This window comes from Euleptes europaea, chromosome 7 (assembly GCF_029931775.1).
Source record: "Euleptes europaea isolate rEulEur1 chromosome 7, rEulEur1.hap1, whole genome shotgun sequence".
NCBI classification, from domain to species: Eukaryota; Metazoa; Chordata; class Lepidosauria; order Squamata; family Sphaerodactylidae; genus Euleptes; species Euleptes europaea.
In genome coordinates this window covers 89,742,306-89,766,995 of record NC_079318.1, presented here as the reverse complement: position 1 = coordinate 89,766,995, position 24,690 = coordinate 89,742,306, and the positions used below count along the sequence as shown (strand labels likewise).

Sequence of the window (24,690 nt, the reverse complement as noted above, 5' to 3'; positions counted from 1 at the left end):
CTTGGGTTTCTCCCCACCTTCTTTTCAGATTGCTCCGTTTTTTGTTCTTAAAATGCTTTTTATATGGCAATTGCTTTTTTTGGGGGGGGGGATTTTCTATCACAGTAAGCACTACAAAGTAAGCCAAAGCAGCATTTAGGGCGAGGACTTGATATAAGCTTGGAGACTGCTGGTGCAGAGCTTCCCAACAGGAAACTGTGGGTCCAGCCAGCAACAACCCTCAGGTAAAACTCCCATGCATAAACGACCTAACAGAAATTGTTCCAGGGGAAGCTTTTCTCAGTCAGGACTCACTTTGACATTTGCACTGGAAAGTACTTCCGTCAGGCCGCTGCATTTATAGTATCCTAATATATTAATAAGTAACAGAATTTATTCCAGCACAAGCTTTTGTGAGTCAGGGCTCACTTCATCAGACACATGAAGTGTACTTCCTGCAGGCCGCTTTATTTATATCTTAAAGGTAAAAGGTAAAGGTGCCCTGTGCAAGCACCGGGTCATTCTTGACCCATGGGGTGACATCACATCCTGACATTTTCTAGGTGGACTTTGTTTACGGGGTGGTTGGCCATTGCCTTCGCCAGTCATCTTCCCTTTACCCCCAGCAAGCTGGGTACTCATTTTACCAACCTTGGAAGGATGGAAGGCTGAGTCAACCTTGTGCCGGCTACCTAAAACCGACTCCCGTCGGGATCGAACTCAGGTCGTGAGCAGAGATTTGGACTGCATTACTGCAGTTTACCACTCTGCGAATGCAACTTCGTGCACCTGATGAAGGGAGCTCTGATTCACAACCATTTATGCTGGAATAAATCCTGCTGGTCTCTTCAAGTGCCGCCAAACTCCTGCTTTGATTTGATTCCGCTGATGACCCATCTGGAATCATTGCTTAGCCAAGAAGCTAACTGGGGAGGGGCCGTTGCTCAGTGGTAAAGCACCTGCTCGGCATGCAGGAGGTCCCAGGTTCAATCCCTGGCATCTCCAGTTAAATGGACCAGGCAAGTAGGTGATATGAAAGACCTCTACCTGAGACCCTGGAGAGCTGCTGCCGGTCTGAGTAGACAATACTGACTTTTATGGACCAAGGGTCTGATTCAGTATAAGACAGATTTATGTGTTCATATGTGTTTATGGTGACCACTCTTTCACAGCTTAACATGGCCATCATAATGATACAATGGGAGCTATGTCTGCCACCCTGGGCTTCTGGAAGGGAGAGATTAGAATGTTTCTGGTTCTGATAAAACACTAGGAGGGGTGGCAGCTCACTAGCCGAACACTGGTTTGAAAGCAGAAGGTCGGGGATTCTACCCTCAGCATCGCCAGTTCAAAAGCTCTCGTGTAGGAAAATGGCTTTCTCTGCCTAAGATTCAGACGAGCTGCTGCCAATCAAAGCAGACACTACTGAGCGAGTTGGACCAATGGTCAGACTCTGTGCAAGGCGGGTTCATATCGTCATAATGAAGTGGTCCACCCTTTCATGTTGCTCCTGGCTAGCCTCCAAATTGGAAACCACGGGTGTGGCTGAAAGCTCGTTGACAGTTTCACCCATAAGGAAAAGGAAATCACCCTCCAGATGTGGTAAGAGATCTTCTCCGTTTTAATGTTAGGCCTCAAAATGCAATTCCAGCCCGTTGGCCGCTGTTTGCAGAAGACAGCGGCCCCTCAGAAAAGGCCAGCTCGGGTATAAACCTTGCAAGCTAATCTGCATAATTCACTCTGCTTCTGCCAGCTGTTTGAAGCACCTGCTCTGGTTTCTGAGATTCTATCAAGCCCCACCCCTGCAGTGTTCAAGCTTCTCCCTACATCTAGGAACTGAAGTTCTCAGGATATCCAGTTCTCACACCTGATAAAACATCAGATTGCTTGGCATGGCGGAATAAAAAAACTCCATCTAGTCCTTAGGAAGAATTTTCTAACATTTAGAGCAGTTCCTCAGTGGAACAGGCTTCCTCGGGAGGTGGTAAGCGCTCCTTCCATGGAGGTTTTTAAGCAGAGGCTAGATGGCCATTTGTCAGCAATGCTGATTCTATGACCTTGGGCAGTTCACGAGAGGGAGGGCATCTTGGCCATCTTCTGGGCATGGAGTAGGGGTCACTGGGGTATGTGGGGGGAGGTAGTTGTGAATTTCCTGTATTGTGCAGGGGGTTGGACTAGGTGACCCTGGTGGTCCCTCCCAACTCTGATTCTATGAATACACACAATTCCAGTCCTGACTGCAAATCCAGCAGGGCTGCAAGTAATAGAGGGTTAACGGAATAAGGAAGGGGGGAAATAAATAAAAAGGCCTACACAGACGCGTCCAGAAATAGCTCTATTCATAAAATATTCCGAGAAAGTACGAAAATAGAAATCTAGAGTACGGAGTGAGAGACTGAAGGTCAGAGGGTGGGTGATCCCTTTTCCGCTCAGTGCACCGGGGTCGACCCTTTGTACGTTTTGCGCTCCACCTGGGCACAGTACTTCTCAGGGAGGCCGACAGCCCTGCAGACAAGGAGAGAAGGAGGAGAGGCTGGTCACCAAATGGCAAGGGAGCCAGGGCCGTGGTGCGGGTGTGCAAGCGACGGCTTTGTTCTAATGGGGGCAGGCCCCCTGGGCTGGGCCGCTTCTGCCTGGCCATTGATGCAGGGTCAGTTTTGATGCTCACTCAAAGCTCTTTTTAAAAAATACGACCTCTAAAATGCCCATTCACGGTCCCGACGCAAAAGGAGAAATTCCACACACACCCCACTTGCCTGCTCCTTAGCTTGCATAGCCATTGGCAATGCTCGTTTGCATAGCTAAGCCACGTTTGTGATTTTTCGTAGTTCCTTCAGTGAATGCTTCGGTGTGGGGGCGGAGCAAATACAAAAGGTAGCATTAAAGGGGCTCTTAAGAAATGCGAAGCAGGTATGTGCCAGCTTCGCAGTCACTTCCTGAATGACGGTTCAGCATGAAAAACTCAAAAAAATATGTGGGCATCAGAAATATTGTGGGGTGGGGGCAAAGGCACACGGTGGACAGGGGTGCGAGGGGTCAAGTGGCCTCACCGGAGCTCGTCCAGTTTCTTCCGTTTGATCTCGTTGAGGCGCTCGCTGCGCCGGCGCGCCTCCTCCTTGAGCCGCTGGCCTTCCTCAAAGATGGCGATGCGCTCCTGCACCTGCTTGTGCTGGTGCTCGCGGACCTGGCGCCGGATCTCGTCGGCGTGGGTCAGCTGGAGAGCCTTGCGCCTCTCATGCTCCTTCCGCTCCTTCTCGATCTGCTCCCGTTGGATTCTGTGGGGGGCGGGGGAGACCTTGCCAATTGGGAGAGAGCACTAAACCCATGTGGGAATAAAGGTACTAAAAATATCAAATATGCATAAGCCTAAAGCAGTACCTCTCATCCATAATTTGAATTTGTTCAAATTGGTTTGTAAGCATATGTTCATTTGGGAACTTGACCTGGTGAATTGACAACCTCCTCCCAACTTGGTTTGGGGGTGCACTGCTAACCGGGCCTGTCCAGTAGTTTGGGATCTGGAACTAAATGCCATCTTGTTTACTGTATTATATGACATAGGGCGTTTTAAAATATGTTTTAATATAAATTTTAATGTGTGTTTTAATTGATGTTTTATTATTTGTTGTGACCCGCTCTGAGCCCGGCTTGCTGGGAATGAGAGCGGAATATAAATCCAATAAATAAATAAATAAAACAAGCAAACCAACCAACCTGTATTTTGATTTTTGTAATTTAAAGAGATTTGCCAGAAATCCACAATTGTATTTAATGATACTTTTTGATGAGAGGTTCTACTGTAGGCTTATGCAATTGAGAGGGAGCGCCTGGGCCCGACTCTAGCTGGGAATCCCCTACGGCTAGCTTTCTGCTGGCTTTGGCGGGCTCACTGGAGGGTAAGGCTGCAGTTGGGAAAACTTCCATCAGGCCTTGATGCACTTCCGGAGTTTCAGAGGGGTGGAGGAAGCGGCCTGGTTACTGGTAGGCCCGAGCCAACAGGAACGTATTCTGACTGTCTCAAAACAGACATCCCGGCTGCCAGGTTGCTTCCAAGTCCAATTCAAGGTGCTGGCTGTGACCTTTAAAGCCTTTCATAGTCTAGGGCTAACATATCTAAAGGATTCTCCCCTCCCCTGTACAATGCCAGCATGGTGTAGGGGTTATAGTGTCAGACTAGGATCTGGGAGCCCCAGGTTGAAATCCCCACTCTGCCACGGAAGAAGAAGAAAAGAAGAGTTGTTTTTTATATGCCGACTTTCTCTACCACTTAAGGGAGAATCAAACCAGCTTACAATCACACTTCCCTTCCCTTTGTGTGGAGGAGCAGGGAAACCAACCCGGTTCACCAGATTAGCCTCCGCCGCTCATGTGGAGGAATGGGGAATCAAATCCGGTTCTCCAGATTATAGTCCACTGCTCCAAACCACCGCTCTTAACCACTGAACCACGCTGGCTCTCCAGGATGGTGTTGCTGCAGTCGTCTTGTTTGTGGTTGGCCACTGTGTGAACAGACTGCTGGACTTGATGGGCCTTGGTCTGATCCAGCAGGGCCTTTCTTATGTTCTTATGTTCTAGGGGTTATAGTGTCAGACTAGGATCTGGGAGCCCCAGGCATATAAAAGTCGGCATTACAAAAACCAACTCTTCTTCTTCCTCTTCTACATCACACTGTTGACCAATTGGTAAAGCTACCATTCTTAGCCAATCCACAGTCACCCTTGTAACACTCTTTGAGACCGGGTTTTTTTGGGGAGGGGGCAATTTTCTGGCTTGCCAGTGCGGAGCTTGCAGGGGAAGAGAACTTTCTGTCGACGGGATGTTGGCTTCGCCGCAGCACCACCAACTGCAAGTGGCGGGAGGAAGGTACTGCAGACAGCCACCAAATCCAGATCAGATGACATAACGAGCCAACAGGGTCTCAACCGCCCTGTCGGGAAAACGGCTCTGGCCAAGGCTCCTTCTTCCAAGCAAGCTGGTGCTCAGGCACAGTCAGATCTCTGCCCAACTACCTGCAGAGCCACCTCCACCCCCAGGCCTTCAAGCCGTACCAACCTCACCTAAGCAAAGCATTAAAAGGTAAAGGTAGTCCCCCTGTGCAAGCACCAGGTCATTCCTGACCCACGGGGTGACGTCACATCCCGACGTTTACTAGACAGACAGTGTTTACAGAGTGGTTTGCCATTGCCTTCCCCAGTCGTCTACACTTGACCCCCAGCAAGCTGGGTACTCATTTTACCAACCTCGGAAGGATGGAAGGCCACGTCAACCTTAAGCCGGCTACCTGAAACCGACTTCCGTCAGGATCGAACTCAGGTCGTGAGCAGAGCTTCTGACTGCAGTACTGCAGCTTACCACTCTGCACCACGGGGCAAAGCATACAAATCACAGATTCCATCGCAGCAAGGTTTACTCCAGCTTCTGCGCCCGAGGGGGAGGGCCCATAGCTTCTTACCTGACGATCCTCTCGAACTCGGCCCTGTCTCGCTGCACCTGGACGGCCAGGTCGTGCTCCTTCTTGGCCACCTGCTCCAGGCGGCTCTGTTTCAGCATGGCTTCTGTCTGAGTCTTTTTCTGAATGGCATCCTTCTCCTTCCGCCGCCACTCCCGCTCGGCTGCCTCTTGGTTGCGCTTGGCCCTCAGCGCATCCTGGGGGGGGGGGAATGGGGAGAGAAAAGGGAAGCAAGGTTTGATTGCCAGAACCTGTACGAGCGGAGGGGGAGATCCCAGCTTACTACTCAGGAATGGGAAGCGGCTCTGGCGTTCTGACCCTCTTTTTTCCTCTCTTTCTGAAAAGGAATCCTCCCGCTGCCAACCTAGGCTGTGTTGGAAGGGGCCATACAGGCCACGGTCCAACCCCTGCTCAATGCAGGATCAGCTTAGAGCATGCCTGACAAGTGCTTGTCCAGCCTCTGCTTAAAGACTGCCAGTGAGGGGGAGCTCACCACCTCCCTAGGCAGCCGATCCCACTGTCGGACAACTCTTACTGTAAAAGTTTTTGTTTGCTAATATTCAGCCGGTACCTTTCCACCCGCAATTTAAACCCATTATTGTGAGTCTTGTCCTCTGCTTCCAACAGGAACAGCTCCCTGCCCTCCTCAAATTGACCACTCTTCAAAAACTTAAAAGAGAGCAATCTGTCAGCAATGCTGATTTTATGACCTCAGGCAGATCATGAGAGGGAGGGCACCTTGGCCATCTTCTGGGCATGGAATATGGGTCACTGGGTGTGTGGGGGGGAGGTAGTTTGGAATTTCCTGCATTGTGCAGGAGGTCTGACTAGATGACCCTGGTGGTCCCTTCCAACTCTATGATTCTATGTCCCAGGTCCCTCAGCCTTTCCTTGTAGGGCTTGGTCTCCAGGCCCCGATCATCCTCGTCGCTCTCCTCTGCATCCGCTTGATTCCGCCCCACATTCTTTTTGAAGTGAGGCCTCCGGAACTGCACACAATACTCCAGGTGTCGCCTGACCAATGCAGTGTACATCTTGACATCTTGCGATTTGGATGTTAAAGCCGGGTCAGTTCTTAGGTCCTTGTCTCACTCCTCTGGGGAGAACTGGCCACATTTTAAGAACTCGACCACAAGGTCCGGGTCATACCTGCTCCGCTTGGTGATCCTGAGCCTTCTCCTGCAAAGCCCGCAGGCGGGCCGTCTCCATCTCCTTCTCCCGGCGGATCCTCTCCTGCTCAGCCTCAAACTCGGTCTCCCGTGCCTGGGATGGACAAACAATTAGTTGCTGATGAGCTTTTCCTGGCTACGGGAAAGTTGCCCATAACAGCCAGAGACGCAAGGGGCGATAGGATCCAAAAATTTCGCTGATGCCACCAAGCACCAAGAGGCATGAATGGGAAGGGGCGACAGATGATCCACCTTCATTGCCAAGAAACCTTGTAGTACAATCCCTGGGGGAGCTTCCCTGGAGGGGCTGTGGCTCAGTTTGTAGAACATCTGCTTGGCATGCAGAAGATCCCAGGTTCAATCCCCAGCATCTCCAGTTAAAGGGACTAGGCAAGTAGGTGATATGAAAGACCTCTGCCTGAGACCCTGGAGAGCCGCTGCCAGTCTGAATAGACAATGCTGACTTCAATGGACCAAGGGTCTGATTGAAGGCAGCTTCATGTGTTCAATACAATAATTTGAGGGGCTGTGGCTCAGTTTGTAGAGCATCTGCTTGGCGTGCAGAAGGTCCCAGGTTCAATCTCTGCCATCTCCAGTTAAGGGAGAATCAAACCAGCTTACAATCACCTTCCCTTCTACTCCCCACAACAGACACCCTGTGAGGTAGGTGGGGCTGAGAGAGCGTGACTTGACCAAGGTCACCCAGCTGGCTTCGTTTGTGGGAGAGGGAAACAAATCAAGTTCACCAGATTAGCCTCCGCCACTCATGTGGAGGAGTGGGGAATCAAACCCGGTTCTCCAGATCAGACTCCACCGCTCCAAACCACCGCTCTTAACCACTACACTAGGCAGGTAGATGATGGGAAAGACCTCTGCCTGAGACCCTGGAGAGCCGCTGCCGGCCTGAGTAGACAATACTGACTTTGATGGACCGAGGGTCTGATTCAGTATAAGGCAGCTCTATGTGTTCCCTGCCATGACTGACTGCTATTGGCCCTGCTGCTTCTTTGTCCCAGCCGGCAACCCCTTGCCTGCCCAAGGACCGCGGGCTACGAACCATTTTTTGCCGCTGGTACTCCAGCACCCGCATGTCAGACAGCCTCTCCTGCTCCAGCCTCTCCTGCTTGCGCTTCTGGTTCTCGTCATTGATATGTTTGATTTCGGCCTGGATCCTCAGCTGCTCCAGCCTCCTGTGGTCCATCTCCTGGGGGAGGAAGGGAGGGGGGGGAGAGAGAGGGTGGGGATTCCTCCTCGTTCAGATCAGAACTAATTTTCCAGACGGACGTTTTGCATCTCTGGATTATCCTTATTCATATATATCTTAAACCCGAAGTCCTTGGGGCTGGTGGCGGTGGAAGAAGAGTTGGTTTTTATATGCCGACTTTCTCTACCACTTAAGGGAGAATCAAACCGGCTTACGGTCACCTTCCCTTCCCCTCCCCACAACAGAAACCTTGTGAGGTAAATGGGGCTGAGAGAGCTCTAAGAGAGCTGTGACTAGACCAAGGTTGGCTTCATGTGTAGGAATGGGGAATCAAACCCGGTTCACCAGGTTAGCGTCCGCCGCTCATATGGAGGCGAGGGGAATCAAACCCGGTTCTCCAGATCAGAGTCCACCACTCCAAGCAACTACACCATGCCGGCTCTCTGGAAATCGCACTGACTTATGGTGACCCAGTAAGGTTTTCAAGGCAAGAGATGAACAGAGGTGGTTTGCCATTGCCTGCCCCTGTGTAGTGACCCAGGACATCCTCAATGGTCTCCCATCCAAGTATCAACCAGAGCTGACCCTGCTTAGCTTCTGAGATCTGATGGGATTGGGCTAGCCCAGGTCAGGGCCCTTGTGACTAGATGACATAAAAAGTTGACTCATTCTAACAGAGTTCCTCGTTTAAAATAACTTGTCTGCAGTGTCTGGCGCTTGTCCCATTTAAAACGGAATCCTCCGTGTTCATCAGTTATGCTGACGGGGCCGCCCACCCTCCTGCCCACCTGCCGGCGCTCCTTACCCTCTCGTCTTCGACCTGCAGCTGCTCCAGATAGTCGAGCATCTCTTGGGCCTCCAGATCCCTCTGCTCGGCCTTCATGGCACGGAGCTCCTGGTTCTTCTCGATCTGTTCAATGATGTGGCGCCTCCCCCTGGGAATTGGGTGGCAGGAATGGTCTTACTGGGGCCGAATGGGGCCAGGGCCCCCACTGTCCCGACTCTCCCCCGAGCTAACTTTGGCACGGCTAGCTTTCCTATTAGCAGTGTGCTCGGGACCGGCACAAAATGCAGTCCCTACCCTGCAAAGAGCTCCAGGTGAATGCAGAATCTCACACGGCCCAATGAGGATTCTGAGATTAAATGCTTTTCAACTCTGGGGAAGACTATTCTTGGGGTCGCGGGACCAGTAAGTTGGTAAGGGGATAAGCCCCCCGGAAAGCTTTATGCTCTGCAAATAACCTACTGGTGATCCTCGGCCCAAAGCAGGTGCGGCTGCCCCGGCCTGGTGGAATAATGTGTGTGAAAAGAATCTTGGGGTCTTAGTAGACCAAACACTGAACATGAGTCAGCAGTGTGATGCGGTAGCTAAAAAGGCAAATGTGATCTTGGGCTGTATCAACAGAAGAATAGTGTCCAGATCACACGAAGTACTGGTATCGCTTTACTCTGCTCTGGTTAGACCTCACCTAGAGTACTGTGTTCAGTTTTGGGCACCGCAATTTAAGAAAGATGTAGACAAGCTGGAACGTGTCCAGAGGAGGGCATCAAAGATGGTGAGGGGTCTGGAGACCAAGTCCTATAAGGAAAGGTTGAAGGAGCTGGGTATGTTTAATCTGAATAGGAGAAGACTGAGAGGGGATACGATAACCATCTTCAAGTACTTGAAGGGCTGTCACTTAGAGGAGGGTGCCGAGTTCTTTTCGGTTGCCCCAGAAGGTCGGACCAGAAACAACGGGTTTCCTGAATTTCTTGCATTGTGCAGGGGGTTGGACTAGATGACCCTGGTGGTCCCTTCCAACTCTATGATTCTATGACTAGTATCCCTAGTAACGTCAGGGACCTGAAAGACTTCCGTAGGACCTGCAAAAAGGAACTATTCTGCCAGGCCTACGAGGGCAGCTGCTAGCTACCCTAAGCTATCTATCGCACTGTCCTCCCCATCCCTTCTCCCTCCATTTGTCATCTGTGGGGGTGATCCTGCTGTCCAGTCCACAGCAATTACTACTTCCTCAATGCCACCTTGTTTTAAATTGTTTTAAATTGTTGAACACATGAACACGTGAAGTTGCCTTATGCTGAATCAGACCCTTGCTCCATTGAAGTCAGTATTGTCTACTCAGACCGGCAGTGGCTCTCCAGGGTCTCAGGCAGGGGTCTTTCACATCACCTACCTGCCTAGTCCCTTTAACTGGAGATGCCAGGGATTGAACCTGGGATCTTCTGCATGCCGAGCAGAGGCTCTAGCACTGAGCCACCGTTTTAATTATTGATATTTTAATGTTTTATGGTTTCTGTTGATTTTAGAGGTTGTACCCACCCTGGGCCCGGTTTGACTGGGAGGAGGGTGGGCTATAAATACCAATATGTAAATAAGTAAGTAAACAAATAAATAAATAAAGCCGCCCTTTCTGCCTCTTCTATTAGCAGAAATGGACAGAAAGGAAAAGATATTTTGCCTCCTCCACCCCTCATTCAGCCTCCCTACCCATACTGTTATTGAAACATGTCGGTCCTATAACCAACTAACCAGTCCTCATGGGTGAGGGGGAAAAACCCTGAGAATCTGCTTACTATTGCACTAGTCTTATATAAGAATATAAGAATGGCCATGCTGGATCACACCAAGGCCCATCAAATCCAACAGTCTTTTCACACAGTGGCCAACCAGGCGCCTTTAGGAAGCCCACAAACAAGACAACTGCAGCAGAATTGTCCTGCCTGTGTTCCACAGCACCTAATATTATAGGCATGCTACTCTGATCCTGGAGAGAATTGGTATGCATCATTAGTATTCATTTTGACTGGTAGCCATGGATAGCCCTCTCCTTCATGAACACGTCTACTCCTCTCTTAAAGCCCTCCAAGCTGGCAGCCATCTCCTGGGGCAGGGAGTTCCACAATTTAACTATGCTATGTGTGAAGACATGCTTCCTTTTATCTGTTTTGAATCTCTCACCCTCCAGCTTCAGCAGATGACCCCAAGTTCCGCTATTATGAGGGAGAAAAGTTTCTCCCTGTCCACAATCTCCATCCCATGCATAATTTTATAGACCTCTATCATGTCTCCTCTGAATCGCCTTCTTTCCAAGTTAAACAGCCCCAAGTGTTTTAACCGCTCCTCATAGGGCAGTTGCTCTAGTCCCCTGATCATTTTGGCTGCTCTTTTCTGCACCTTCTCAAGCTCTGCAATATCCTCTTTTAGGTGGGGTGACCAGAACTGCACACAGTATTCCAAGTGTGGTCTCACCATAGATTTGTCCAAGGGCAGTATGATAGTTCTTGGGACAAGGCAGAGTAGGAAGTGTACACACAGCCTTGACGTCAGAAGGTCAGAGTACTGGATCTTCAGCGTGGTGCTAGAGGCCAGCAGTCAAAAGATTGGGCTGGCTCGTTTGAGGTAACATGTGGCATTCGGGGCACTCTTATCTGATGCTACACAAGAATTGAGACCCAAAGCCACACATGCTAAGAGCATGAGAACGGCCTTCTTACATCAGACCAAGGAAGGGGAGGAGCTGTGGCTCAGTAATAGAGCATCTGCCTGGCATGCAGAAGAAGAGTTGGTTTTATATGCCAATTTTCTCTACCTTTTTAAAGGAGAATCAAACCAGCTTACAATCTCCTTCCCTTCCTCTCCCCACAACAGACACCTTGTGAGGTAGGTGAGGCTGAGAGAGCTCTAAGAGAACTGTGACTAGCCCAAGGTCACCTATCTGGCTTCATGTGGAGGAGTGGGGAAACCAACCCAGTACTTCAGATTAGAGTCTGCCACTCATGTGGAGGAGTGGGGAATCAAACCCGGTTCTTCAGATTAGAGTCTGCCACTCATGTGGAGGAGTGGGGAAACCAAACCGGTTCTTCAGATTAGAGTCCGCCGCTTATGTGGAGGAGTGGGGAATCAAACCTGGTTCTCCAAATTAGAGTCCACTGCTCTTAATCACTACTCCACGCTTTACCCCATGTTCAATCTCCGGCATCTCCATCAAAAAAGGAGCAGGCAGTAGGTGGTGTGAAAGACCTCTGCCGGAGACCCTGGAGAGCGACTGACAGTCCGAGTAGGCTATACTGACCTAGATGGACTGAGGGTCTGATTCAGTCCGCAGCACCTTCATGTGTTTGTTTGTGAACCTTCTCCTCCAGCATGAGTTCTCAGACAGTGAGTACGCAGGCCACTGGGAAGCCCACAAGGAGACATCCCTCCCCTGTTATTTGCCCCCAGCTTCCAGCATTCAGAGGTAGACTGTTTCCAAGCAAGGAGGATCCATTTAGCACACCGGTCAAAGCCTTCCTTCAAGTTATCTATCTTCCTCCGTGAAATTATCTAACTTTTTTTTTGTAAAAAGGAACGCATCTAAGGCTGGAAGCAGAACATTTTTAAGAGACCTAACAGTGGTATGAGAGAGACATTGCTTGCCCATGATGAACGCTTTTTTTTTTTTTGTCCCAAAGTTGCCTATGGATATAAAGGCTTAGCAGGTTTCTGAAAGAACGAACAAATAAAACCTGTAATGCCTGTGTTGGCCAGTGACAAAAATGGAATGTAGCAGACACACATGCCAAGCAGTGAGCCTTCTTCTCAAGCTGCCTTTGACCCTCAGGGGGAAAAAGCTATCATTTGTCTCTTAGTAGCATCTTGGGGCAGGCACCGAGGACCAAACATCAGCCCAACAAGTCAGAGGAAAATCAAAAGAGTTTCCATCTAAACATTAGGAAGAACTTTCTAACAGTTAGAGCAGTTCCTTGGTGGAACAGGCTTCCTCGGGAGGTGGTGAGCTCTCCTTCCCTGGATGGTTTTAAGAGGTTAGATGGCCATCTGTCAGCAATGCTGATTCTATGACCTTAGGCAGATCATGAGGGAGGGCATCTTGGCCATCTGGGCATGGAGTAGGGGTCACTGGGGGTGTGGGGGGGAGGTAGTTGTGAATTTCCTGCATTGTGTTGGGGGCTGGACTAGATGACCCAGGTGGTCCCTTCCAACTCTATGATTCTATCTCCCCCTGTGGAATGCTGAGGTCTTGGCTGACCTGAATAGCTCCTCCTTCCTCTTCCGCTCCAGTTCCTCCTGCATCTTGTTGCCCTTCTGCCTCTCCGCCTCCATCATCCGGGCCAGCCGCATCTCCTCCTCGTTCAGCTCTTTCTCGATCTGCTTCTTCTCCAGGATCTGAGCGTCGCGGATGGCGTGGCATTTGGCTTCCAGGATGACCTGTAGAGAGCGGAGGGGAGCTCAGTGCTGAGATACAGCAGTTTCCTCAGGAAGCCCAAACCCGCTATCGCGTGCCAATGAGTTCTGCCCAGAGAATGCTCAAAGCAGGCAGCTCAGAACCGGGCCGCTCGGTTTGATTTTGCCTTAAGTGGTAGAGAAAGTCGGCATATAAAAACCAACTCTTCTTATTTTTCTGTGTGTATAAAGTGTATATAAAACATATATGAAAGATAAATGAATTTGGGTCCCATCCCCAAGATATCTCATTATGCATATGCAAAAATTCAAAAATATTCCAAAATACAGATCAGAAATATGGACCCCTTCTGGTCCCAGGCAGTCTGGATAAGGCATACTCAACATGTATGCAGCCAGAAAATTCCAACAGGCAGGGGCCACGGCCAAAAAGGCCCTGGCCTTGGTCTACTGATCTACTGCCTTTGTTTCCCAGTGTTCCAAGTGCCCATCACACAAAACAACACCCCCCCCCACAGTGGTGACACAACTCTTAATCAACAGAGGGAGAAACGCCCTCCCCCAATTCCTCTCTCCCTTCTGCCCCCACCTCATTGAGACCCTTGATTTCGTCTTCCTGCTCCATGCGCAGATTGGTGGCCCGCTCCAACAGGTACTGCGCCCGTTCCTTGGCCTCCTCCTCCAAGTCGTTCAGCTTCTCGTTCTTCTTCCGCAAGATCTCCTTCTGCTGCATGGACTTCTTTCGCTCGTTCACTGCCACCTGAGGAGAGAAGGGCGGGGTGGTGGTGGAGGAGCGGGTCAGCCTCAAGTGCTCACCTCGGCTTGGGTGCATAGGCCTGGAGCTGCCAAGGGGATGACAAGCCCAAGTCTTGGAAGGCTTTGTCCAATTGCAACATGCAGGCTTCAGAACAGCTGCTCAATCGCCCGGGGCAAGTTATGAATAGCCTCCAGGTGAATTACAACTAATAATGAAGCTCAAGACTATGCATTCTCTGGGACTTAATAGAGATCTGGGATTCTTGTCTCATTACCAATGCTGATTTCTCCACACCTACTACCCCTCTGCATATCACACCTAATCTAATCACGCCTGCTAATGTCATTGACTTGCTTTTGACATTGCCATTGTGTGTCTAATTCACTCCTCTCTACTTAAGGATAGATGGAATCCCATTCTAGCTGTATCTGAAGAAGTGAGCTGTGGCTCACCAAAGCTCATACCCTGCCAGAAATTTTGTTAGTCTTTAAGGTGCTACTGGACTCCTACTAATTTCTACTGCTAGCGACAGACTAACATGGCTACCCATCATGATCTATCTCCAGGTGACCACACAGAAATTGTTGGCTCCTTTTCACTTTTAGGACCTTAACCTTCTCTTGCTTTCCACTACCAAGGAATGTTTCTGATTCAGAGAAAAAAGGAATGCATGTTAGATACAAACTGTCCCTCCCTTTTTCAGGCTCAATTAACTTTACCCAGCTGGAACTATCTTCAGGAGGGCCTGCTGAGTGGTGCTCTCTCAAAGTACAAAGAGTTTAATAAGGTCCAAGACCAGAATAAAAACATACTAGATATACATACATAACATAACACATATAAAAGTGCATATGGTGCTCTCTCATTCTCTTACCAAGAGAACAGGGAGTGCTGTGAGAGAGAATACTTTGGCTTGGACTGTCTCTGGCTGGGACTGAAACAAGAGGGCAAGGAGGAAGACGGGCTTGAGGGCTCTAAGGTCTTTCATGCATGGCTGTTTTCTTTGCAGTCACCCCTCCGACGACTTCGGGTCTTTGCGTAGATTACGCATGCCATTTCCGACAGTCAGAGGTCACCTCGCTCTCCCCCTGCGTTTCCCCGTGTTTTCAGATATCTGTTTTATCTCAAAATTTGAAAACGTGGACAAACCGCGGGGAAACTCAGGGGGGAGAGCAAGGCGACCTCTGACAGTCGGAAACGGCATGCGTAATCAACACAAAGACCCAGAGGCTTGTGGTGAATCTCACACCATAAGAGAGCATAGTGGATATAGCAGTTGTGGGTTCCGATTATTTGACTATGGGTTGTAGGTTCTAACTATTGGACTATTCTGTCTGTGCGTTCACGTGAGCTTTGGAAGTGTCATCGTTCATCAGCAGTGTCAGTCCATTTCATGCTGGAATCTTCCTTGCAGTTCGCTTGTCTCCCCCCACCCCCACCCCAGGGCCAAATTGTTTGGATTTTTTAACTATAAAACCAACTGTAGTGTCTGGCTGTGTGTTTTTGTTGCAGTTTCCATTGTTATTTGATTTTGTTGTTTACTGTTTTACAGTATTTTGAAATTAAGCCTGCTTGCCCTTTGTGCAACCATATCATAGAATCACAGAGTTGGAAGGGACCACCAGGGTCATCTAGTCCAACCCCCTGCACAATGCAGGAAATTAACAACTACCTCCCCCCACATCCCCAGTGGCCCCAACCCTCCCCCCGCCATGCAGGATCCCACAATCAAAGCACTCCCGACAGATGGCCATCTAGTCTCTGCTTAAAGACCTTCAAAGACGGGGACTCCACCACACTCCGAGGCAGCGCATTTCACCGTCAAACAGCCCTCACCGTCAGAAAGTTCTTCCTAATGTTTCAATGGAATCGCTTTCCTATTAGTTTAAATCCTTTACTCTGTGTCCTAGTCTCTGGAGCAACTGAGAACAAGCTAGTTCTCTCATCAACGTGACATCCCTTCAAATATTTAAAATGGCTATCATGTCTCCCCAATATGCTGGTAAATAAACAGTTAAAAATTAAAAAAGAAAAAGAAACAAACAAACAAAAAACAAAGACCCAGAGGTGTCGAAGGGGTTATCAAGAGTGAAACAGCCACACATAAAGGACCTAAGTCGGAAGATGCCTGCCACAGCTGCTGGCGAAACGTCAGGAAAGAAAATACCAAGACTACGGTCACACAGCCCGGATAACCTACAAGAACCAACCAACAAAGATATCCTTACGTACCATGATGGCGTCTCGCTCTGCCTTGAGGGCTGCTTCCCTCGCTTCTCGCTCCTCCTTGGTCCAGACCCGGGAGGAGTCTTTGATGCGCGCAAAGTCCTGGGGGCTGATGATCAGCGACTCCCCTGAAGGGTCCGTTTTGGGAACGCTGGGCGAGAAAGCAAGAAGGAGAGGTTACTGGGAAGGCCTCTACGTGGCCTCCACCACGGCAATCGCAGGCTGCACTAAACGTAAGGCTTGGTACATGCCGAGGCTCTGCAGAAATGCGGCATGGTGCAGCTGGTGGAGTTATCTCGGTTTTTGTTGAGTTTTAAGTTTCTAGCCCTTATGGCTGCGAAGGTGCGCCTGCAGGCAATGCCTGAACAAATAACAGAAGCCAGAGAGGTCATGCGTAAGATGTTCAGTGATGGGAGGGCAGGGGCTTCAGTGTCCTGCCCCACTCCTTAAGGGTGGGGCTTCAGTGATTCATATAGCTCCTTAGGGGGTGGGGCTTCAGCATCTCAAATCGCTCCCTGCCCTTCTCTGTGAGAGCCAGCGTGGTGCACTGGTTAAGAGCGGCGGACTCTAATCTGGAGTACTAGGTTTGATTCCCCACTCCTCCATATGAGCGTTGGACTCTAATCTGGTGAACCGGGTTTGTTTCCCCACTCCTACACATGAAGCCTGAAGAAGAGTTGGTTTTTATATGCCGACTTTCTCTACCTTTTAAGGAGAATCAAGCCGGCTTACAATCTCCTTCCCTTCCTCTTCCCACAACAGACACCTTGTGAGGCAGGTGGAGCTGAGCGGGTTATGAGAGAACTGTGACTGGCCCAAGGTCACCCAGCAGGCTTCATGTGGAGGAGTGGGGAATCGAACCCAGCCTAGAGCATCCCTGACAAGTGTTTGTCCAGCATCTGCTCAAAGACTGCCAGTGAGGGGGAGCCCACCCCCTCCCTAGGTAGCTGATTCTGCTGCTGAACTACTCTTACTGTAAAAAAACTTTTTCCCAATATCCAGCTGCTGCCTCTCCGCCTGCAACCCTTTATTGTGAGTCCTACCCTTTGCTGCCAACAGGAGCAGAAGAAGAGTTGGTTTACAATCACCTTCCCTTCCCCTCCCCACAACAGATACCTTCAGAGGCAGGTGGGGCTGAGAGAGTTCTGAGAGAACTGTGACTGGCCAAGGTCACCCAGCACGCTTCCTGTGGAGGAGTGAACCCACATGAAAGCTGCCTTATACTGAACCAGACCCTTGATCCATCAAAGCCAGTATTGTCTACTCAAATATGCAGCAGCTCTCCAGGGTCTCAGGCAGGGCTCTTACACATCACCTGCTTGCATAGTCCCTTTAACTGGGTATGCCGGGGATTGAACCTGGGAACTTCTGCATGCCAAGCAGATGCTCTATCCAGTTCTCCAGATTAGAGTCTGCCGCTCTTAACCACTACACCATGCTGGCTTTCAGCAGCGGAGAATGCTTCTTGGCAACACCCCTCCCACCTTCTGGCTGGGAGATAAGGACCGAAAGCACTGCTCTAAGGAACCCCTGATTTCCAGGAGGGAAGCCGCAGAAGGGGATCGGGATATGATGGGCTGCTGGAACAGCCGGAAGGGAAAAGTCAGCAGTGGCAGGAGGAGGAAAGCCTTACACGAGGTCCCGGATTAGGTCCCTGGTGATGATGCGGATGGTCTCCGGCTTTTGACCCCAGCCAAGAGACTTCCCTGCTGTAGCGACATCTTGGAGGACCACAATGGGGCTGCCGATGCGGGGCAGATGGAGCTTCTGCAAGAAATGTCAAAAACAGGACCGCTGGAAGGGAGACTCGGCTTAAAAACCTCCAGAAGAAGGAGAGCCCACCACCTCCCGAGGAAGCCTGTTTTGCTAAGGAACCGTGCTAAATGTCAAAAGATCTTAACGATTAGCTGGAAACTCTTTGGATTTAATTTCAACCCGTTGGTTCTGGTCCGACCTTCTGTGGCAACGGAAAGGAACTCGGCACCCTGCTCTCTATGACAGCCCCTCAAGTACTTGAAGGTGGTGATCACATCCTTTCCTTCCTTTATCCCTTAGAAGCTCCCTGATTAATTGATCTTGAGCAGCATAAATCTAATGTTTGAGGGATATAAGGACTGAGATAAATCTTGCCACTGACGGTGAAGCCTTGCGGTCCCTGTCACTTAATAAAAAAGGCATTATGTCAGAGATAGAGGCATTAGATTTATATGTTAAAAGAAGAGAGATATAACGTGATCAAAGTTCCTCATAAAAGCAGCATTCCAAGAGGGCATGAGCTCATGAATCAATCGAGCCAGAAGAGCAAGAACAGGTCCTGTCTGGGTATGGCATATTCAAAATCCTGCCCTGCATAACCATAGAGGGGTTAGCATTCAGTCTAGCTGAACAGAAGGCTCTAGAAGGACAAGGTTGTCACATCCCCTCTCAGTCTTCTCCTCTCCAAGCTAAACATACCCAGCTCCTTCAACCTTTCCTCCTAGGACTTGGTCTCCAGTCCCCTCACCATCTTTGTTGCCCTCCTCTGGACACGTTCCAGCTTGTCTACGTCCTTCTTAAATTGGGGTGCCCCAAACGCCCACTCAGGAATGACTGGAATAAGGAGCGAGATTGCTCAATTTTGCCAAAGCAATGGGATATGGCCTTAAAGTTTATACCTGCTCTCTCCATGGATCTTAAGCAAAAAGGTATGTTTAGGATGTATTAGACACCACGACAACTCTTTAGCAAAGGATTGAGTAAAGTGTCTAACTACTGGCAGTGTAATTCACAGGAATCGTCCTTTAAAGGTATGTGTTGGGCACGTCCAGTAATTCGTTTTTTTCTGGAAAGAAGTTATTACTCATATCAATTTTGTATTAGAATGTCCAGCGATTTTTGAGGATACTTATGTACTTTTAAAATATCTGCCCATCTCTTGGAAGCTAACCAATGGTCAACAAAAATGGACCTTCCATGTCCTTACTACAGCTAAAAGACTTGTATTACAACACTGGAAAGATAAAAGCCCACCTCCAGTAAATAAGTGGATTGGATTGAGGACCTTAGAAGTCTATCAATATTTGAACACATGCCATATAAATGGCAGTCGTATATGGACTTATTTTTAAATATTTGGAAACGGTTTCTAGAAACTTATGTGTAGATCCGCCACCACTGTTGTTATATTTTTGTCTTTACAAATATCTTTTTTCCTTTTTTCTTTTTAAACTTTATTTAGTTACTGGATTTAAAGTCCTCCCCCTTGTCCCCCCCCCCCCGTTTTTTGAAAGAATGAAACTAAAAATTAATAAATAAAATAGTTAATGCCAAGGCACTTGGGGTGGCTTCCTGTAAACAAGAATAAAAGTTAAAAATACAAAACCAAGTGCTATTAAAATACCTTGTTAATCTAAGGGATTGGTGGCTGAAAGCATCAAAGGCTCATTTTAAAACCATTATTCATCCAGAGCAACGTTTACAGAGGATGTGTCATTTCAAAGACTGTGCGGAAGGGAAGGGGAGCAGGGAGGTTGGGGAATTAAGCGAGTTTAAAAACCAGGAGCCCCGTGGCGCAGAGTGGTAAGCTGCGGCACTGCAGTTAAAGCTCTGCTCGCAACCTGAGTTTGATCCCAATTGATGTCGGTTTCAGGTAGCCGGCTCAAGGTTGTCTCAGCCTTCCATCCTTCCGAGGTCGGTGAAATGAGTACCCAGCTTGCTGGGAGAAAAGTATAGACCGAGGGTGTCAAACACATTTGTTACAAGGGCTGGATATGACATAAATGTCACTTGGTCACAAGAACATAAGAAAAGCCATGCTGGATCAGACCAAGGCCCATCAAGTCCAGCAGTCTGTTCACACAGTGGCCAAACAAGTGCCTCTAAGAAGCCCACAAACAAGATGACTGCAGCAGCATTATCCTGCCTCCGTTCCACAACACCTAATATAATAGGCATGCTCCTCTGATTCTGGAGAGAACAGGTATGCATCATGACTAGTATCCATTTTGACTAGTAGCCATGGATAGCCCTCTCCTCCATGAACATGTCCACTCACCTCTTGAAGCCTTCCAAGTTGGCAGCCATTACCACATCCTGGTCGGGTCAGGCCATGCCTTGCCAGCCCAAATTGGGGGCAGGGGGTGGTGGTGGCTGCCTCGGCCGCAACGGGCTCGCCAGCCCAGATTGGGACTGGGGGTGGCTGTCTAAGCTGGCTCACAGGCCTGATAGGAGCTCTCAAGTGGCCGGATCTGGCTCTTGAGCCATATGTTTGACACCCCTGGTGTAGACGACTGGGGAAGGCAGTGGTAAACCACCCAGTAAACACAGTCTGCCTAGGAAATGTCGGGATGTAATGCCTCCCCTTAGGTCAGTAATGACTTGGTGCTTGCACAGGGGACTCCCTTTCCCTTTAAAAACCATACACATGATCAGTCGTTTCATACTCGTTTCACGGATTGACAACCATGCATTACAATTAAAATTAAAAAGATATCACTGATGTTACAGAGCAGCAAGCGTTAGCATCCTCAGAACAAAGTAAAGGTCACATTCGGCAAAATAAAAAGAAGTGTTTTTAAAGAGCCCTCAGACATGATGAAATTTAAAAGTGTGTCACTTTGGCTGGTTCACGCCATTGATCTTTAATTAAATTTATTAAAGCACCAAATAACCAAGAGCTATCCACTACTGAAGAAGCTCAAATCCCTCCCCGCAAATCTGAGATGAATCACATTTGAAAGAAGAGAAAATGAACCGGAACAGAAAAAAGAAACCATAAAAGATTGAAAATAAAATTAAAGCAGAAACGTTTGGTAGAAAGAGGGAACCGCAACCATTTAAATGTCGAGAGAAATAACGAAAGAATGATCAGTGGTAAGCAAAAGAAAGAAAGGGTATTTTGAAGGGCGCTATTGTAAAAAGCAGCATGGGGCAAATTTCAGCTGGTAATGGATTACACGGGGATTGGATAGTCAGGACAAAGAACCACAAAGAAGAGTTGGTTTTTATAAGCCAACTTTCTCTACCTTTTAAGGAGAATCAAACCGGCTTACAATCTCCTTCCCTTCCCCTTATGAGGTAGGTGGGTCTGAGAGTTCGGAGAGAGCTGTGGCTAGCCCAAGGTCACCCAGCTGGTTGCATGTGGAGGAGTGGGGAAACCAACCCGGTTCACCAGATTAGAGTCCACCACTCATGTGGAGGAATGGGGAATCAAACCAGGTTCTCCAGATTAGAGTCCGCTGCTCTTAACCACTTCACCATGCTGGCTCTCCAGAGACAACGGAGTGGAAGAAATTCAAGAGAATACCACAGAAGATTTTAAAGAGAAAAGTCCTTTTAGCACTATAAAAGCTGTTCTGTAGTGGAGGAGGAAAGCCCTCCTGTCTCCTCTTCTCCTCACCTTGGCCATCCCAAAAAGGCTTTCATCTACTTCTGAATTGAAGGACTTCGTTCTGTAGCGCACGTGGGATCGGGACTTGCTGGAGGCATTGGACGAAGCACTCAGCGACCCGCTCTCACTGCCCGGCTGTGGAGGAGAATGAAGCAGAAGTCTGGTATGTGACGGCAGATCTGGGTTTTATTTTATTTTAAAAAGCTGTGTATCCCCCCCTTTCTGCTGTGACTGGCCCAGATCACCCAGCAGGCTTCATTTGTAGGAGTGGGGAAACCAACCCGGTTTACCAGATTAGAGTCCGCCGCTCATGTGGAGGAGTGGGGAATCAAACCTGGTTCTCCAGATTAGAGTCCACCGCTCCAAACCACTACACCACGCTGGCTCTCAGAGATAAGGTGGACTTGAAGGTCTATTTGGATAGTGATCCTGAGTGTGGCATCCATGGATACGGCTTGCTGAGGTGTGTCCTGTTGCCCGCTCTCTTCCCCCAAGCAAATAAATTCTTCTTAGTTCACCTCCACCTAACTTTACCAGGAAGTGCTTTAGAAAAATCCAGGAAGCATCTCCTCTAAAAACCGCCCTCCATTATATGACCATGTTTGGCCTGGAACCTCTCAAGGTTTTGTAGTTGGCCGTGCTCCTCCCCACCCCTAGGCAGCCATTGTTTGCTGGCACCCACTACATGTTCTCAGTACCCAAAGGCTTGTTTTTAATGGCTTGTTTTAACGTCATTGGCTTTATTTTTAGTGGCTTTGTTTGACTGACTTAATTGTAAGCTGCGTCAAGCAGGTCACTGGAGAGGTGGAATTTTTCTCTCTCTAAATAAATAAATAGTGCCCCACAGGGTCAATCAGATTGAAACCTCTGATTTGTAGCATGCCAACCCACATACACACACAAACTTTATTCCGCTGAGGATTCTGCACATGCCCAGAGGCACTCAGAGGTACCAGAAAAGAAAAGGCAGCAGCATCACAAGCAACGGGTAACAATTGGAGAGGGGTCGCTGTGTTAGTCTAGCGTAGCAAAATAAAACAAGTCCAGTGGCACCTGAAGACTAAAAACATTTATTCCAGCATGAGCCAAATCAAAGCTCACTTCTTCAGATGTAGGGTTGCCAACCTCCAGGTACTAGCTGGAGATCTCCTGCTATTACAACTGATCTCCAGCTGATAGAGATCAGTTCACTTGGAGAAAATGGCTGCTTTGGCAATGGGATTCTCCCTCCCCTCCCCAAACCCTGCTCTCCTCAGGCTCCACCCCAAAAACCTCCTGCTGGTGGCGAAGAGGGACCAGGCAAACCTATTCAGACACTCTACTGTAGTGTGCTCTACTGTTACTCAGAGACAAAGCTGCTACGGTTATTTTTACCACCATTTTACCTGTGTATTCATTAGTAATATTAATAGAATTTAGTGATATATTATTATTAATGTGATAACAACACTGCCTAGATTTACCTCACCTAGAGTATTGTGTTCCGTTTTGGGCACCCCAATTTAAGAAGGATGTAGACAAGCTGGAACATGTCCAGAGGAGGGCAATAAAGATGGTGAGGGGTCTGGAGACCAAGTCCTATAAGGAAAGGTTGAAGGAGCTGGGTATGTTTAGCTTGAAGAGGAGAAGACTGAGAGGGGATACGATAACCACCTTCAAGTACCTGAAGGGCTGTCATCTAGAGCAGTGGTTCTCAGCCTGGGGCCATATGGACCCCCGGGGGCGGGCAGGATATTCCAAGGGGGCCCCAGGTGAAAATTGCATAAATGGGGGGGCATGGCACAAAAACATTGTGTTTATTAGAGGGTTTTATTCCCCTTTTGTGGGGTATTTTTTGTAAATTTCAGTTCCCCAATAAAAACTGCATGTGTGCATTTTGTGTGGTTGTTTATGCTTCTTTGTTCCTTGGCTATTTACAAACAAAATGTTTAAATTTAAACATTTAAAACCTTTCTACCAGTAGGCAGGGGGGCTACAGGAAGGAAACAAGGTCAGAAGGGTGCCACGGTCGGAAAAAGGTTGAGAACCACTGATCTAGAGGAGGGTGCCAAGTTGTTTTCTGTGGCCCCAGAAGGTCAGACCAGAACCAACGGGCTGAAATTAAATCAAAAAGAATTTCCGTGTAGACATTAGGAAGAACTTTCTAACAGAGCGGTTTCTCAGTGGAACAGGCTTCCTCGGGAGGTGGTGGGCTCTCTTTCCCTGGAGGTTTTTAAGCAGAGGCTAGATGGCCATCTGTCAGCAACGCTGATTCTATGACCTTAGGCAGATGATGAGAGGGAGGGCATCTTGGCCATCTCCTGGGCATGGAGTCACTGGGTGTGTGTGTGTGGGGAAGTTAGTGGTGAATTTCCTGCCTTGTGCAGGGGGTTGGACTAGATGACCTTGGTGGTCCCTTCCAACTCTATGATTCTATCAATTAAGTTAATACATGATCGCCATAGTCACGCCAGCTGTCTTGGGGAGCCATTTTTCGGCTGAGAAGAGACTAAAAATTATAAGAAGAAGGAGTGGGGCTAGGGAGGGGGATGGGAGGGAAGGGAATGAGAAAAGTACGTTTTACAAACAATGTATGTAGAATAAGAAATATATATTGAAACTTGTATAAAAAGAAACAATAAAAAAAGAGAAGCAGGATATAAACCTTATGCATCTGAGTGTGGACAGAGTGCCTTTCAGCTTCTCTGGAGGGGGTCATGGGAATGTGAAGAGGGGTCCAGGGCTAGAGCTCACCCCAGGGCCCAGCCTCACCCCCATTTATTTCAATAACAACAACAACAATAGTCATGTTTGATATTAATGATTATGATTTCGACTGTAAAGGTGATGCCTCTGAGCACGAGCAGAGTGCCCTCGCTGTGGAACGACCAGCTTGACAAAGCCCAAGGGTCCAGCGGTTGAGCGCCTCCCGCTTTATTGTTATTATTGCTAATGAGAATAACAATAAAACAAGATGACGCCATTAATACTGATGCCTCTGAGCATGGGCAGAGGCTCTTTTGGGGCAGCCCGCTCTCCCTCTCACCATCTCGGACGCGGGTTTTGGGCTCCGGGGGCGCCTCCGCCGGCCTCTCCTCCTCCTCCGGCCGCTGTTGACCCGTCGCCATAGCAACGCGCGCGCTCAACGTCTCACCGAGGCAACAGCGGGGGTGGGTTCCACGGCGGAGCGGAAGTGACGTTCCCGCGCCTCTCTTCCCTCGGGCACGCCGCGAAGACTCCAGCCACGCCACCTTGGGAGGAAGAGGTCGTCACTTCCTTTGACATAGAGGCAAGGTGGAAGAAAAGGCTACCACGGCGGTTCTTATAGGCACTTCCGGTTCACCGTCGAACTAGTTTCCCCACTCCTTACTTTTTTT

General features: G+C 48.9%; 1 protein-coding gene across 1 annotated transcript; it reads right to left on the bottom strand.

Annotated features, from left to right (window-relative positions):
- Window positions 1–2,408: 2,408 nt before the first annotated feature.
- CFAP45 (cilia and flagella associated protein 45) lies at window positions 2,409–24,370 on the bottom strand. Its single transcript, XM_056853136.1, has 12 exons — window positions 24,360–24,370; window positions 21,344–21,469; window positions 17,600–17,733; window positions 15,973–16,117; window positions 13,573–13,743; window positions 12,829–13,007; window positions 8,607–8,736; window positions 7,655–7,801; window positions 6,578–6,691; window positions 5,432–5,625; window positions 3,030–3,254; window positions 2,409–2,484 (listed from the first exon to the last, which is right to left on the bottom strand). Exons 1-12 carry the CDS (start codon window positions 24,360–24,362, stop codon window positions 2,409–2,411), a joined length of 1,644 nt encoding a protein of 547 aa, XP_056709114.1. The 5' UTR covers window positions 24,363–24,370.
- Window positions 24,371–24,690: the final 320 nt, after the last annotated feature.